A 16,502-nucleotide genomic window follows, 5' to 3' on the forward strand; every position below is an offset into this window, starting at 1 on the left:
AATGTAAAGGTGAGTTTGAATGTGAAGTCACATTGTGTAGGAGAGAAGACAACAGGGCAAGGGAGGAGAACAGACTAAAAATATATTTGCCAAAGCAGTCTATTCAAATGATTTTAAAAAGCTGAAAACTTTTTGTAAACACTAGTGAAAACCATTTTGTGCATTGAAAAAAAACAGTTAGAATGCAATTGTTTGAAAAGTATATACTTTTTTTGCATGTCTTTTAAATAGTAAGTCATTTAATAGATTTCAAACCATTGTAAACTCCATTGAGCGATTGGGGCAAATGACCAGTCGCCATTCTCGAGCCAGACTTGAGTCCTCCTCATCCTCAGCAATAGGGGCTTCTGTGATCCCAGCACCAGAGAGGTAAACATGCCACGTGTCCTGTGGTCCTGCTACAGCAAGGGCAGAGTTCCAGTCCTGGTCCAAGCTACATCTAACCTGAAAAGTCTAACACTGAGAGGACAGGGTCTGAGGAGTCCCCACCAGCATGCCCTTCCCACTCGGACTGGAACGAGGCTATGACCCGACAGGGGGCCAGACTAGCGGCTCTCTCTTCCAAGGCCTGTGAGAGAAATGCAGCCGTGTCATACAGCAGAGCAGAGATGTGTGCAGCAGAGGACTGTTCCGCCAGCTGAAGGCCACCACTCACCCCAGGCCCGCGCAAGTAGCCCTCCAGTCCGTCCACGATGATCAGCGACGGAGGGGCAGCAGCGGACTTTTCCGCCTGCTGAAGGCCACCACTCACCCCAGGCCTGCGCAGGTAGCCCTCCAGTCCGCCCACGATGATCAGCGACAGAGGGGCAGCAGATCCAGAGGCTGATTCATGTAAAGAGGCAACGTCCTGAAGCTAACTTGATTTTCTGCAATAAAGTCATGCCAATAATCAGAACTGTTTGCTTAGGAATTTTCAGGAAAACATTTTCTCCCTCTGATTTTTAGGGAGAACTTGGCAGTGGGCCCATCAGGCATGTTTTGTGCTGATAAGTGATGCACATCTCTGTGACTGATTAGGGGTACTTAGAGTGGGCTCTCTTATCTGCTTAGGAGGCAGGACAGTGAGAAGAGATAAGCATCCATCATTAGGCCTACCTCACAAACAAAGTACATACAAATGTATAATTGACTTGCTGCATATTCCAATTGAACATGACACAAAATAAAAGTGTTTGATGTCATAAGACATTGTTAGGTCAGTGGGCTGACCAATGATTTCAATAGGGAGTGTGGTGCTGTGTGTTATGTTATGTCATGTTTATCAAGGTAGTGCTAAAAAAACACAGCTGCTGGACCAGGTAGTTTACTAGATAGGTAGTTTTTATTTATTTATTTCACCTTTATTTAACCAGGTAGGCAAGTTGAGAACAAGTTCTCATTTACAATTGCGACCTGGCCAAGATAAAGCAAAGCAGTTCGACACATACAACGACACAGAGTTAATACAGTAGAAACAAGTCTATATACGATGTGAGCAAATGAGGTGAGATAAGGAGGTAAAGGCATAAAAAAGGCCATGGTGGCAAAGTAAATACAATATAGCAAGTAAAACACTGGAATGGTAGATTTGCAGTGGAAGAATGTGCAAAGTAGAAATAAAAATAATGGGGTGCAAAGGAGCAAAATAAATAAATAAAATAAATACAGTAGGGAAAGAGGTAGTTGTTTGGGCTAAATTATAGGTGGGCTATGTACAGGTGCAGTAATCTGTGAGCTGCTCTGACAGCTGGTGCTTAAAGCTAGTGAGGAGATAAGTGTTTCCAGTTTCAGAGAAGTTCGTTCCAGTTATTGGCAGCAGAGAACTGGAAGGACAGGCGGCCAAAGAAAGAATTGGTTTTCGGGGTGACCAGAGATATACCTGCTGGAGCGTGTGCTACAGGTGGGTGATGCTATGGTGACCAGCGAGCTGAGATAAGGGGGACTTTACCTAGCAGGGTCTTGTAGATGACATGGAGCCAGTGGGTTTGGTGACGAGTATGAAGCGAGGGCCAGCCAAAGAGCGTACAGGTCGCAATGGTGGGTAGTATATGGGGCTTTGGTGACAAAACGGATGGCACTGTGATAGACTGCATCCAATTTGATGAGTAGGGTGTTGGAGGCTATTTTGTAAATGACATCGCCGAAGTCGAGGATTGGTAGGATGGTCAGTTTTACAAGGGTATGTTTGGTAGCATGAGTGAAGGATGCTCTGTTGCGAAATAGGAAGCCAATTCTAGATTTAACTTTGGATTGGAGATGTTTGATGTGGGTCTGGAAGGAGAGTTTACAGTCTAACCAGACACCTAGGTATTTGTAGTTGTCCACGTATTCTAAGTCAGAGCCGTCCAGAGTAGTGATGTTGGACAGGCGGGCAGGTGCAGGCAGCGATCGGTTGAAGAGCATGCATTTAGTTTTACTTGTATTTAAGAGCCATTGGAGGCCACAGAAGGAGAGTTGTATGGCATTGAAGCTTGCCTGGAGGTTTGTTAACACCGTGTCCAAAGAAGGGCCAGAAGTATACCGAATGGTGTCGTCTGCGCAGAGGTGGATCAGAGAATCACCAGCAGCAAGAGCGACATCATTGATGTATACAGAGAAGAGAGTCGGTCCAAGAATTGAACCCTGTGGAACCCCCATAGAGACTGCCAGAGGTCCGGACAACAGACCCTCCAATTTGACACAATGAACTCTATCAGAGAAGTAGTTGGTGAACCAGGCGAGGCAATCATTTGAGAAACCAAGGCTGTCGAGTCTGCCGATGAGGATGTGGTGATTGACAGAGTCGAAAGCCTTGGCCAGATCAATGAATACGGCTGCACAGTAATGTTTCCTATCGATGGCGGTTAAGATATCGTTTAGGACCTTGAGCGTGGCTGAGGTGACCAGCTCTGAAACCAGATTGCATAGCAGAGAGGGTATGGTGAGATTTGAAATGGTCGGCCTAGTAGTATGTAAATAGCTAATTACCTTCAAATTGTCGGGGCTCAGGTTGGACATGGATTCGTGCAATGATCCTGGAAGGCTCTGAATTTGAACCTGAGTGAAAAATGAGACTTTGAGCCCCAATTCAGAGGCAGCCGTCACCGCCGCAAGTAGCAGCAACGAACGGTTGACGCTACAGTCTCCGACCACCAAGGTACTGCATTTTGATGGTGCGATGATTTTGAAATCCTTCGTTTTTCCATTGTGTTGGATAAATGTCCTAAAGACATGCGTCAAAATATCGGCCATATCTTTCTATGGCTATCTATCTACATGTATGAACTTGGTTTATCGTTGATAAAACGTTCTACTCAATGCGTGATTTGCAAAGAACATTTTCGTTTCCCGCCAAGTGGTGTCACTTCCTGTAAGACAACTTCCGCTAGGAATGACAACAACAGACAGCTGTTGTCAAGATGGCGGATGGCTATGGAGGAGAAGAGGGTCCCCTGGACGCTGAAGAAGCTGGGGATCAAATAAAATCAATTTTGAGGCGTTGTAGAGGCCGTCCCAGGCTCACGGATTCTGACCGAGCACAAAGACGCCTCGAGTCCCGCAAGAAGTATGATGTTAGGCGAGTTTATCTTGGAGAATCTCACAAGGTTTGGAGTGAGCTTCGCCGGCGAACGAGTTTGAGTGACGCTGGACTTGCCGAGTACCTAATCCTGCTCAACTCCACGTACGGGGAGAGATACCAGCAAAAATACGGAGGGTATATTTACTAATAATACATAAAATCAGAAGAGCAAACTAGATAGTAACTAATATTGTTTAGCTAGCTTATCCCCTCTCTCGTCCTCTGTTAAATGTGAGTCCCTTCCCCAGGCCACCTCCTTCAATCAATTGGGTTAGCTAGCTCGGACTATCAACTCAATAGTGCTTAACGTTAACGCAGTATCCTCATGCAATAACGTCATATTTATATTCCTGGCCACTAGGAAGACAGCCCCAGAAGTATGTACAAAACTGAAAAGAGGTAAGAAAGAACAACGCATTGTATCCACTTAACCATGAAGAAAAGTATCCCTATATGAGGGATTGATTGATTACATTTATGTCACTGTTGATACTTATTTTCTTACAGGGAAAAATGAGAGCGTGTCTAGCCTTTGTAGCATGGTGACCTGGTACCAGGATCACTCCCAGACCTGCCCACATGAACCGCAGCTTAGAGCTCTGGAACCCCAACCTGGATTCTCCACCTCTGCTATCTGGCAGTGTGATGCTGATCATTCATTTGTGCAGCACCTCTCCTCGCCACCTAGAGGGGCCAGTGAGCCTGAGACGGAGGAGGAAGTTGATAGTGACACAAGGACAGAGGATACCAGAGGAATCATGACCAGGAGGAGGAGGAGAGAGACAGATGCCCACAGACAGCTCACTGGTAAGAGATACAGTACATTCAGATACTAATTTGGCTTTTAATTGCTCTGGGTCACATGTAATTGTATGGGAACCACTGATTTGACATAAACAGGGTAACCTGTATTTAAATGCATCCGTATTCTGTAACCTTCTCTTTCCTAGATGCAAGAGGGGATTTGGAAGTGGCCGGAGCCCCGGTGAATATGGATCAGGTGGAGCAGGCCACAGCTCTCAGCCAGCTCCCAGGGACGGAGGCCCCATCCAAAGACACTCCACTAATGGAGCATCTCTCTGAGAATCAGTCTGTCTGGGAGATGGAGGTGGTGATGGAGGCAGGCAGACAGCAAGCCCAGGAGTCTGACGAGGAGGAGACCGGTTACAATGCTGTAGGGGAGGACATCAACCCAGAGGAGGAGGCGGAGGACCTGAGAAGAGATGGAGTGGGTACATCACAAGATGGCTATGAGTGTGTTGTAGTGACCGCATCCTTAACTGACAGACTGGACAAAGCCAATGAGCAGGACACCACACAGACAATGGGTAACACAGTTGGTGTAGACACTCAGACCATCCTCCATCCAGTCCCAGCCTCTATGCAGGTGCCTGGGCAAGGGGAGCTATTTGATTCTCAGACACTACAGACTGTGGGGACCACCTGTGAGATACCAAACCAGCGAGGAACTCTGGATGGTTCTCAGGTTAAGAAAAATACTCATTAGTCATTTGTCTTGGAATTTTATCACAATCAAGTAGTTGTCGTCCCTGAAAGCACTGCCTTTATATAGTAATATTAACATGTAGCCTATCCTATGTCCCTCTCCCTATCGTTTGTAGCTGATCATCATCACTGGCCCCAGCTACGAGGCTTTGGCATCCGAGGGCATCCAGCTCAACATGGGGGGTGGAGACGTGGAGGAGGTCACCTGCACTGTCATAGAGGGCGTGGCTTACAACCAAATGTGCCAGTCAGTGGCAGACTTTAGGACAACAGAGGAAGAATCCATCACAGGTACTGCTGGCACAGAGTATTTTAGCCTTTGCTTACACCAACAGACAATGCATTAGAATATGCTGTAATTGTTGTATATGCTGATTTAATGGATACTGACATTGACAAAAATCAATGATGAATAGCTTGCTATTCCAATGGTCTGAGATATTTTTCTCTCAGGCCTGAGTGACAAGGAGCTGCTCCAGCCCAGTGTTGAGTCTCATGGCTTGGAGCCCAACTGTGAAAGGGAGCTACAGAGGGGCCTAAGCAGGTGAGTGGCCAGCATGGAGAATTATGGGGATCATATCTGTAGAGACAAACTTAGATGGACATGCCATTTTCATTCCCATCTTGACTTCCTCAGAGCACTTCTGTAGACGAACCACGGGCATCACTCCCTTTTCTATTTCAGATGTAGAAGGAGCAGACGAGGTCCTGTCATCGAGGCAGATGGAATGCTCAAGATGTTCCACTGTCCGTATGAAGGCTGTAGTCAAGTCTATGTAGCCATCAGCAGCTTTCAGGTAAATAGGCCCTTTTAGGCACTCTACACTTCAGCTTTAGCCTTGAGTTGGAACACCTTGACCTTGTCGTGCCATTAAGTTACGAATAAAGATAATAAAAATGCACACATGTTGCTGTAACTACCATTTCATGCTGTGATTCATAATATGTTTTTTATGTTCCCTGCAGAACCATGTGAATCTGGTTCACAGGAAGGGGAGGACCAAGGTGTGCCCCCACCCCGGCTGTGGCAAGAAGTTCTATCTGTCCAACCACCTGCATCGCCACATGATCATCCACTCAGGTGGGCACAAACAACTCTAAATCTGGGCTATACTGATATACTGTACAGTGGTGCATGAGCTAGTAATAATGTATTCATATTTATCCTGCTACGATATGTACTATATAATGCAACTTTGAATGTCAACCCATCTCTAAAGCTAATGGTTTTGACCATATGGAACTTTACTGGGTAATGCTTCTTATCTAACCGTGCTGCCCGTGAAATGATTGCTGACCTGGTAGTAAAATCACCCAACTTTACACTGGTCTGTAGAATGGCCATTTAGAATTACCAAATACAATGGCTGTTAAATACACTGACTGATTTAAGCAATAATGTCTAATGGGGATTCTGAACCACTTCCAAATAAAATCTAATTGATGAGAGCCCCAATCAGCAGAGAGGCTATATGAGTTGTGAGCTGTCCTGGGGACTCAATATTACAAGTATCTGAATTCTGCACCTCCAGGCCGTGCCCAAGCCCAACTAACTTGGGCTTGTCCCTTCATTTTTTAAACTAAGTTTGTCGCAGATGCCGTACCCCCACACATTGACTCGGTACTGGTACCCCCTTTATATAGCCTCGTTATTGTTTATTTAGTCAATATTTTCTTAACTCAATTTCTTGAACTGCATAGTTGGTTAAGGGCCTGTAAGTAAGTATTTCACGGTAAGGTCTACTACACCTGTTGTATTCGGCGCATGTGACAAATAAAATTTGATTTGATTCGAATTTTTCGTCAAACTTTGTGTAGGAGTCCGAGACTTCATCTGTGAAACATGTGGGAAATCGTTCAAAAGGAAGAATCACTTGGAGGTTCACCGGCGCACGCACACAGGAGAGACGCCCCTTCAGTGAGTGAAACACTTTGTTCACTCAAGTTTTTACTCCCAGACGGTTTATTTCATTTTCTCTACACATTTTATATTTTGGTTTTGTACAATATATGCAATTTTGTCTCACAAACACAAATGACTACATTGCACTCCTAAAAACACTTTCTGCAGATTAGAATCATCTTACATTTTCCCCCTTTATCTCATCTCCCTCCTCCACCCCTCTACCTCTTCTGCAGGTGTGAGATCTGTGGGTACCAGTGTCGCCAGCGAGCATCTCTCAACTGGCACATGAAGAAACACACCCCCGAGGCCCACTACAACTTCACCTGCGAACACTGTGGCAAGAGGTTTGAAAAGCTTGACAGTGTTAAGTTCCACAAGTTAAAGAGCCACCCAGACAAACAGGCAACATAAGGTGCAGTGCTGCAGGAATGTGCACTAAATATCAACTGGTCAGGGTCAGACCAGAAAGGGACTGAATCTGTCGACACAGAGAAGAGTGCCCGTAGAGACGGGTATGCCCTTTTGGGGAAAGAGCAGCTCTTTTGAATGAACATTGCTTAGACTCGCTCACTATAATGGACTTTAGACCCTGCTCTCAAAGCTGTGCTGGACACAGCCTTTTTAGAGCTCACAGAGACAGCCTAGCTGTTGATATTGTACATTTCAGCACAGTTGTTTACATAATGTGCTGTACGCCTCTAAACCATACTGTCTCTATGCCATATTATTAACATATCCATAGATTCTCTCTTTTTTATTCATTTTTATACACTTGTCGTCCACAGTTGTAATGTACTTGTTGGGGAAAAAAATGTTTTTTTTTGTTAATTCTTGTGTTCTCACGTCAGTACATGAACTGATGCCTGCTGGTAAAATGCCAAAACTAACATAACTTACATATTCATGGCGAAATTATAATTACATCTTGAGTAGTAATTGTAACAATGTGCATATGGATGTAAAGGACATGTCAATGGGTTCAGAAAGAAGAGTTGTGTTGTCACACAAGTGGGTTGCCTACATTGAAATAGAGAATTGGTCATTTTTGTCATTGACCTGACCAAGGAGTAGTCTTTTTGTGTGAAAGTCTTGCATCATCTGTCAGGTCTGTCTGTTGAACTGTGTGTCTATGAACAGAGTGGTGTTGTATTGTGGTTCTAAAATGGCAAATGTAGTTTTTGAAAACCTTTTTTTCTAAAGATCCAAAGCAGAATCGCTAATTTATAGTTATTTTCCTGTTTTCTGTATTACTGAAATGATCAATGTAAAATATGTGAATATGACCCAAATAGACTACATATTTATGGAAGAGACATTTGTTTGAGACAAATGTAAAATAAAAAAATGAGTATTGTGTTGGAGTTTGGGATTGTCTGATGTGGCAAGGAAAGGCATAATGTGAGTGTTGTCACTGACACAAACTGGCAAACATATTTTCAGTGGATGGTGGGATGAATATAAGACACATTAGGTATGTCACCAATGGCTGGCATGACAAATGTTCTAAATCATTTCATTGAGTAAGTCAAGGTACTTGAATGCTAATGCTCTAACCTGATCATTAGACTTGAGCTAAAATCATATACTCACCACAATACTGTATTAAAGTAACTGTCCAGTGTTTCCATATTTCTATTAAATATGTCCTATAGGGTAATTAATTACAATATAAGTGAAATAGTTTTACTTCCAATTTCTTTTAAGTATTTTCAAAAGCAGCTTTTCTGTGTTGGAATGACATCATCCTCTGAGGAAATACAAGCATTTTTTAAACGTTTGAGGTAGGTTTTATTTAAGTATAGGATGAGTCAATGTTATTTGGGTATGAGTTAACAGAATATTAACTTCTAAAAGTTAGATTTTCAATGGACAGTTACTTAAGGTTAATGTTGAAAAGTAGATAGGCCGTGAAATGGTCAATTCACAGAAGCTTGCGACTCCGTAAGGTTCTGTTTCAAGAGGGAGGGATCCTTAGATCAAATCAAATTTTATTTCTCACATACACATGGTTAGCAGATGTTAATGCGAGTGTAGCGAAATGCTTGTGCTTCTAGTTCCGACAATGCAGTAATAACCAACGAGTAACCTAACAATTTCATAACTACCTTAAACACACAAGTGTAAAGGAATGAAGAATATGTACATAAAAATATATGAATGAGTGTTGGTACGGAACGGCATAGGCAAGATGCAGTAGAATGGTATCGAGTACAGTATATACATATGAGATGAGTAATGTAGGGTATGTAAACATAAAAGTGGCATAGTTTAAAGTGGCTAGTGATACATGTATTACATCAAGATGGCAAGATGCAGTAGATGGTATAGAGTACAGTATATATATATATATACGAGATGGGTAATGTAGTGCTGCTGCGCCTTCTTCACCACGCTGTCTGTGTGGGTGGACCAATTCAGTTTGTCCGTGATGTGTACGCCGAGGAACTGAAAACTTACTACCCTCTCCACTACTGTCCCATTGATGTGGATAGGGGGGGGTGCTCCCTCCACTGTTTCCTGAAGTCCACGATCATCTCCTTTGTTTTGTTGAAGTGTGAGGTTATTTTCCTGACACCACACTCTGAGGGCCCTCACCTACCCCCTGTAGGCTGTCTCGTCGTTGTTGGTAATCAAGCCTACCACTGTAGTTCGTCTGCAAACTTGATGATTCAGTTGGAGGCGTGCATGGCCACGCAGTCATGGGTGAACAGGGAGTACAGGAGAGGGCTCAGAATGCACCCTTGTGGGGCCCCAGTGTTGAGTATCAGCGGGGTGGAGATGTTGTTACCTACCCTCACCACCTGGGGCGGCCCATCAGGAAGTCCAGTACCCAGTTGCACAGGGCGGGGTCGAGACCCAGGGTCTCGAGCTTGATGACGAGTTTGGAGGGTACTATGGTGTTAAATGCTGAGCTGTAGTCGATGAACAGCATTCTCACATAGGTATTCCACTTTTCCAGATGGGTTAGGGCAGTGTGCAGTGTGGTTGCGATTGCGTCGTCTGTGGACCTATTGGGGCGGTAAGCAAATTGGAGTGGTTCTAGGGTGTCAGGTAGGATGGAGGTGATATGGTCCTTGACTAGTCTCTCAGAGCACTTCATGATGACGGAAGTGAGTGCTATACGGGGCGGTAGTCATTTAGCTCAGTTACCTTAGCTTTCTTGGGAACAGGAACAATGGTGGCCATCTTGAAGCATTTGGGAACAGCAGACTGGGATAAGGATTGATTGAATATGTCTGTAAACACACTGCGCATGCTCTGGGGACACGGCTGGGGGTGCCGTCTGGGCCTGCAGCCTTGCGAGGGTTAACACGTTTAAATGTTTTACTCACGTTGGCTGCAGTGAAGGAGAGTCCGCAGGTTTTGGTAGCGGGCCGTGTCAGTGGCACTGTACTGTCCTCAAAGCGAGCAAAGAAGTTGTTTAGTCTGTCTGGGATCAAGACATCCTGGTCTGCGACGGGGCTGGTTTTCTTTTTGTAATCCATGATGGACAGTAGACCCTGTGTCACGACTCCCACCGAAGGTGGCTCCTCTTCCTGTTCGGGCGGCGCTCGGCAGTCGCCGATCCCTTTTCCCTTTTCTGTTGGTTTTGTCATATTGGTTACACCTGTTTCTTGTTTAGGTTTTAGTTGGACTATTTAAGCCGGTGATGCCCGCCTGCTTTTGTGCGGGCTTATTTCCTATGTTCGTGTTTGTGGTTGTGCGATTTTCTTGTTTTTCTCCAGACTGGTTGGGTCCTGTTTTTGGGCCGGTCTTTGTTATGCACCTGGTGTTTTGGCGTGGCCGTTTTCCTGCGCCGGAATAAAAAGCAATTGTTCTTTACCCTCTGTTCCCTGCGCCTGACTCCGCACCCACTTCTCATAGAAGTGCGTTACAGAAGCCCGCACCACCATGGAGTCAGCAGGAGCAGCGGCCACCCTCCTTCCACCTATGGAGGAGCGCATCCTTCATCATACGGCCATCCTCCATCGGATTGGGTCGGCGATGGACCAAATGATGGAGAGAATGGACCGATGGGAGAGGAGTGGTCTCCCTACCTCGCCTCCAGCTCCTCCGACGACTCCACCCACTCCTCCGGCAGCGTCCGGCCCCAGCGCACTTCTTCTCACGCCCCCGAGGGAGCACGTTGGAGTGGCGTCTGGGTGCCAGGGATTTGTGCTCCAGGTCAAGCTGTACCTGGCTACCGCGAGGCCGACTCCCTCGGGTGAAGAGAGTGTGACCGTCCTTGTCTCCTGCCTGACGGGCCGAGCCCTGGAGTGGGCCAACGCAGTTTGGAATGGCCCAGACTCGGCTAGGGACCACTACCCAGAGTTCACCCGCCATTTCTGGGCCGTGTTCGACCACCCTCCGGAGGGCCGAGTGGCAGGTGAACGGCTGTTCCACCTTAGGCAGGAGACGAGGAGCGCACAGGACTTCGCGCTGGAGTTCCGGACCTTGGCTGCTGGGGCTGGGTGGACTAACAGGGCCCTGACGGACCACTATCGGTGCAGCCTCCGGGAGGACGTACGCAGGGAGCTAGCTTGTCGGGACGCCACTCTCTCCCTCGATGAACTCATAAACATGTCGATCCGACTGGACAATCTGCTAGCTGCCCGCGGGCGTTCAGAAAGGGTTCTGTCAGTTCCACCTCCTCCTCCCATACCTATGGAGTTAGGGGGGGCCGTATCGAGGGGTACCGGAGGAGGCTCCTCCTGCGCCAGCTGTGGTCAGAGAGGACACACTTCCGACCGGTGCTGGAGGAGCTCGTCTGGGAGTCGAGAGGGCAGGCAGAACACTTCTCGGTCACCCCAGGTGAGTCAACACCAAACTCACCCAGAGCTCCCTGTTCGTCACATGTATGTATTAATTTATTTTTCTGAGTTTTCTCCCTCTCTCCAGCATAAGGCGCTAGTCAATTTCGGCGCAGCTGGGAACTTTAAGGATCGCGGACTCGCCCGTAAGCTGGGGATCCGCTGGTGCCGATAGATCCACCCTTCCCCGTGCACTCCTTAGATAGCCGACCGTTAGGGTCAGGGCTGGTCAGGGAGGCCACAGTTCCACTGGACATGTTAACGCAGGGGGATCATAGGGAGCGGATTAGTCTCTTCCTTATCGATTCACCTGCATTTCCAGTGGTGCTGGGGATTCCCTGACTGACTAGTCACAATCCCAGGATTTCATGAAAACATGGGGCTCTCCAGGGGTGGTCAGAGGAGTGTTCAGGTAGATGTATAGGAGTTTCCATCGGTGCCACGTCGGTGGAGAGTCCAGACCAGGTTTCCACTGTGCGCATTCCCTGAGAGTATGCCGATTTGGCTTACGCCTTCTGTAAGAAGACGGCGACCAAATTACCACCTCATCGACAGGAGGATTGCGCGATAAACCTCCAGATAAATGCTGCACTTCCCAGGAGTCACGTGTACCCATTGTCACAGGAGGAGACGTTGGCTATGGAGACATATGTCACGGAATCTCTGGGACAGGGGTACATTCAGCCCTCCACGTTACCCGTCTCCTCAAGTTTCTTTTTTGTGAAAAAAAGGAGGGAGGTCTGCGTCCGTGCATTGATTATCGAGGTCTCAATTCCATCACAGTGGGGTTTAGTTACCCGCTACCTCTCATCGCTACGGCGGTAGAATCATTTCACGGAGCGCGTTTTTTCACGAAACTGGACCTCAAGAGTGCGTATAATCTGGTGCGTATTCGGGAGGGAGACGAGTGGAAAACCGCGTTTAGTACCACATCTGTACCTTGTCATGCTGTATGGGTTAAAGAATGCTCCAGCCATCTTTCAATCCTTTGTATACAAGATTCTCAGGGACCTGCACAGGAAGGGTGTGGTGGTGTATATTGATGATATCCTGATCTATTCTGCCACACGCGCCACGCATGTGTCTCTGGTGCGCAAGGTACTTGGGCGACTGCTGGAGCATGACCTGTACGTTAAGGCTGAGAAATGTGTGTTCTCCAAACGAGCCGTTTCCTTCCTGGGTTATCGCATTTCCACCTCGGGGGTGGTGATGGAGTGTGACAGCGTTAAGGCTGTGCGTAATTGGCCGACTCCGACCACGGTAAATGAGGTGCAGTGGTTTTTAGGGTTTGCCAATTACTACCGGAGGTTTATCCGGGGTTTTGGCCAGGTGGCGGCTCCCATTACCTCACACTGCTGAAGGGGGTGCGTTTACGGTGGTCGGCAGAGGCGGACAGAGCATTCAATCGTTTGAAGGCGCTGTTTACTTATGCTCCCGTGTTGGCACATCCGGACCCCTCTTTGGCGTTCATAGTGGAGGTGGACTCGTCCGAGGCTGGGGCTGTGCTATCACAGCGCTCGGGCACGCCACCGAAGCTCCGCCCCTGCGCTTTCTTTTAGAAGAAGCTTGTTCCGGCAGAGCGAAACTATGATGTGGGGGACCGGGAGTTGTTGGCTGTGGTAAAGGCCCTGAAGGTGTGGAGACACTGGCTTGAGGGGGCCAAGCACCTTTTCCGCATCTGGACTGACCACCGTAATCTGGAGTATATCCGGGCAGCGAGGAGACTGAATCCTCGTCAGGCAAGGTGGGCCATGTTTTTCACCAGATTTAGGTTTACTATCTCGTATAGACCAGGTTCCCTCAACACGAAGGCAGACGCACTGTCCCGTCTCTATGACACCGAGGATCGGCCCATCGATCCTACTACCATCCTTCCAGCTTCAAGGCTGGTGGCACCGGTGGTATGGTAGGTGGACGCGGACATCGAGCGGGCGTTACGGTTGGAACCTGGGCCTCCACAATGTCCTACAGGTCTTAAGTACGGGCCGCTTGGTGTCCGTGATCAATTGATTCGGTGGGCTCACATACTACCCTCTTCGGGTCATCCTGTGGGGCGAGGACCGTGCGGGGTCTTAGGGGGAAGTACTGGTGGCCCCCCTTAGTTAAGGATGTGAGGTTCTATGTTTCTTCCTGTTCGGTGTGCGCTCAGAGTAAGGCTCCTAGGCACCTGCCTAGAGGGAAGTTACAGCCCCTCCCCGTTCCACAACGGCCGTGGTCTCATCTGTCGGTGGACTTTCTTACCCATCTTCCCCCGTCTCAGGGGAACACCACGATCCTGGTCGTTGTAGATCGGTTTTCTAAGTCCTGCTGTCTCCTCCCGTTGCCCGGTCTCCCTACGGCCCTACAGACTGCGGAGGCCCTATTTACCCACGTCTTCCGGGCACTACGGGGTGCATGAGGACATTGTTTCTGATCGGGGTCCCCAGTTCACGTCCCGAGTTTGGAGGGCGTTTATGGAGCATCTGGGGGTCTCTATCAGCCTGACCTCGGGTTATCACCCAGAGAGTAATGGGCAGGTGGAGAGAGTGAGGCAGGAGGTGGGTAGGTTTCTGCGGTCGTATTGCCAGGACCGTCCAGGAGAATGGGCGAGGTACGACCCATGGGCAGAGGTGGCTCAGAACTCGCTCAGCCACTCCTCCACGAACATGTCACCGTTTCAATGCGTGTTGGGCTACCAGCCGGTCCTTGCACCGCGGCATCAGACTCAGATCGAGGCTCCTGCGGTGGAGGAGTGGGTGCAGCGCTCTAAGGAGACCTGGAGGGCCGTCCAGGAATCCCTTAAGCAAGCTGGTGGACAGCAGAAGAGGAGAGCTGACCGCTGCCTCAGTGAGGCCCCCTTGTTTGCACCGGGGGAAGGGGTCTGGCTCTCGACCCGAAACCTGCCCCTCCGCCTGCCCTGCCGGAAGCTGGGGCCGCAGTGTGTGGGGCCATTTAAAGTCCTGAGGAGGATAAACGAGGTGTGTTATAGATTACAACTCCCTTCTTACTATCGTATTAACCCCTTGTTTCATGTGTCTCTCCTCAGGCCGGTGGTAGCTGGTCCCCTGCAGGAAGGTGAGGTGCCGGAGGTCCCTCCGCCCCCTCTGGACATCGAGGGGTCCCCGGCGTACACAGTACGTGCTGTTCTGGAATCTAGACGCCGGGTGAGGGGCCTGCAGTACCCCACCCGCCCTCCCAGGGCCTGCAGGACTGGGAGGGGTACGGTCCGGAGGAGAGGTGCTGAGTAACTTGGATCCGTCACTGTTGAGGGATTTCCATCGCCTCCATCTGGATCGCCCTGCGCCTCGCCCTCCGGGTCACCCTCGAGGCCGGTGTCGGCATGCTGCAGGAGCCGCGCGTCAGGGGGGGGGACTGTCACGACTCTCACCGAAGGTGGCTCCTCTTCCTGTTTGGGTGGCGCCCGGCAGTCGTCGTCTACTAGCTACTGTAGTATCTGGGATCTACATCTGTTTATATTAGTTACTGTGCTGTTACTAAGCAGTAATGCATTACGGCAGTGTTACGTTACTACACCTAATAGGAAATGCACATGCGCACTGGGGTGCCGGGAACTGTAGAGCAGGAGGGGTTTTGACTAAACGAAAACTAACTGTACTTCCGTCTCCTGCCTGGTCATTTCTCCACAACACAAATATTACAGTGGCAGCTACCACCGATCCCTTTTCCCTCTTCTGTTGGTTTTGTCATATTGGTTACACCTGTTTCTTGTTTAGGTTTTAGTTGGGCTATTTAAGCCGGTGATGCCCGCCTGCTTTTGTGCAGGTTTATTTCCTCTGTTTGTGTTTGTGGTTGTGCGATTTTCTTTTTTTTCTCCGGACTGGTTGGGTCCTGTTTTTGGGCTGGTCTTTGTTATGCGCCTGGTGTTTTGGCGTGACCGTTTTCCTGCGCTGGAATAAAAAACAATTGTCCTTTACCCTCTGTTCCCTGCGCCTGACTCCGCACCCACTTCTCATAGAAGTGCGTTACACCCTGCCACATACCTCCTGCGTCTGAGCCGTTGAATTGCGACTCTACTTTGTCTATATACTGACGCTTAGCTTGTTTGTTTGCCTTGCGGAGGGAATAGCTACACTGTTTGTATTTTGTCATGTTTCCGGTCACCTTGCCCTGATTAAAAGCAGTGGTTCGCGCTTTCAGTGTCGCGCGAATGCTGCCATCAATCCACAATTTCTGGTTTTAGGAATGTTTTAATATACGCTGTGGGTACGACATCACCGATGCACTTGCTAATAAATGTTAGATGTAATTCAACAGGCATTGTTTCAACTGGTAGGATTATCATCGAAGGCGGTCAATTGAAAAATCAAAGTTAATCTTGTTATTATAGGTTTATTTCAATTTACCTCCTCCAAATTCCTCCATCACTGTCACTCTTGGGTATTTTTAAAGCTCAACCCAGAGTCCTGCATGATTGTGGAAGTCTACATTTCATTAGAGGCTGTCATAGGAAGACTTTGGTCAACGTCTGAGCAAATTTCTAAGCAAGAGACACATTCCGACTGATGAATTATCCTCTGTCTGCAAAACAATGACTTCAATGGAACTGACAGTCAGGTCTTGAAGTATGTTAATTAAATCTAACATTTTCTTAAAAATCCATAGATATATTCTTTCTCTGCTTCCATAACATTCACGTCTCCAAAAGCCCACAGGTAAAAATGGTGATAGAAGAATGTGCTTACGCCTGTGTTTATGTAGCTGTAACATTGCTGTGACACTCCCTCAGGTGGGCCTTCTACTCCACAGGGAAGTGAGCTCCTTG

General features: G+C 48.0%; 1 protein-coding gene and 1 pseudogene across 1 annotated transcript; one reads left to right on the top strand and one right to left on the bottom strand.

Moving 5' to 3' along the window:
- Positions 1-249: 249 nt before the first annotated feature.
- Positions 250-3,332, bottom strand: LOC121845194 (annotated as a pseudogene).
- Positions 3,333-3,377: 45 nt separating this feature from the next.
- znf653 (zinc finger protein 653) lies at positions 3,378-8,311 on the top strand. The gene is made up of 10 exons (XM_024373180.2): positions 3,378-3,673; positions 3,900-3,937; positions 4,046-4,345; positions 4,489-5,024; positions 5,161-5,335; positions 5,498-5,588; positions 5,730-5,841; positions 6,011-6,125; positions 6,863-6,962; positions 7,184-8,311. Exons 1-10 carry the CDS (start codon positions 3,378-3,380, stop codon positions 7,359-7,361), a joined length of 1,941 nt encoding a protein of 646 aa, XP_024228948.1. The 3' UTR covers positions 7,362-8,311.
- The last annotated feature ends 8,191 nt before the right edge of the window (positions 8,312-16,502 follow it).

This window comes from Oncorhynchus tshawytscha, unplaced genomic scaffold (genome assembly GCF_018296145.1).
Source record: "Oncorhynchus tshawytscha isolate Ot180627B unplaced genomic scaffold, Otsh_v2.0 Un_contig_2795_pilon_pilon, whole genome shotgun sequence".
Lineage (NCBI taxonomy): Eukaryota > Metazoa > Chordata > Actinopteri > Salmoniformes > Salmonidae > Oncorhynchus > Oncorhynchus tshawytscha.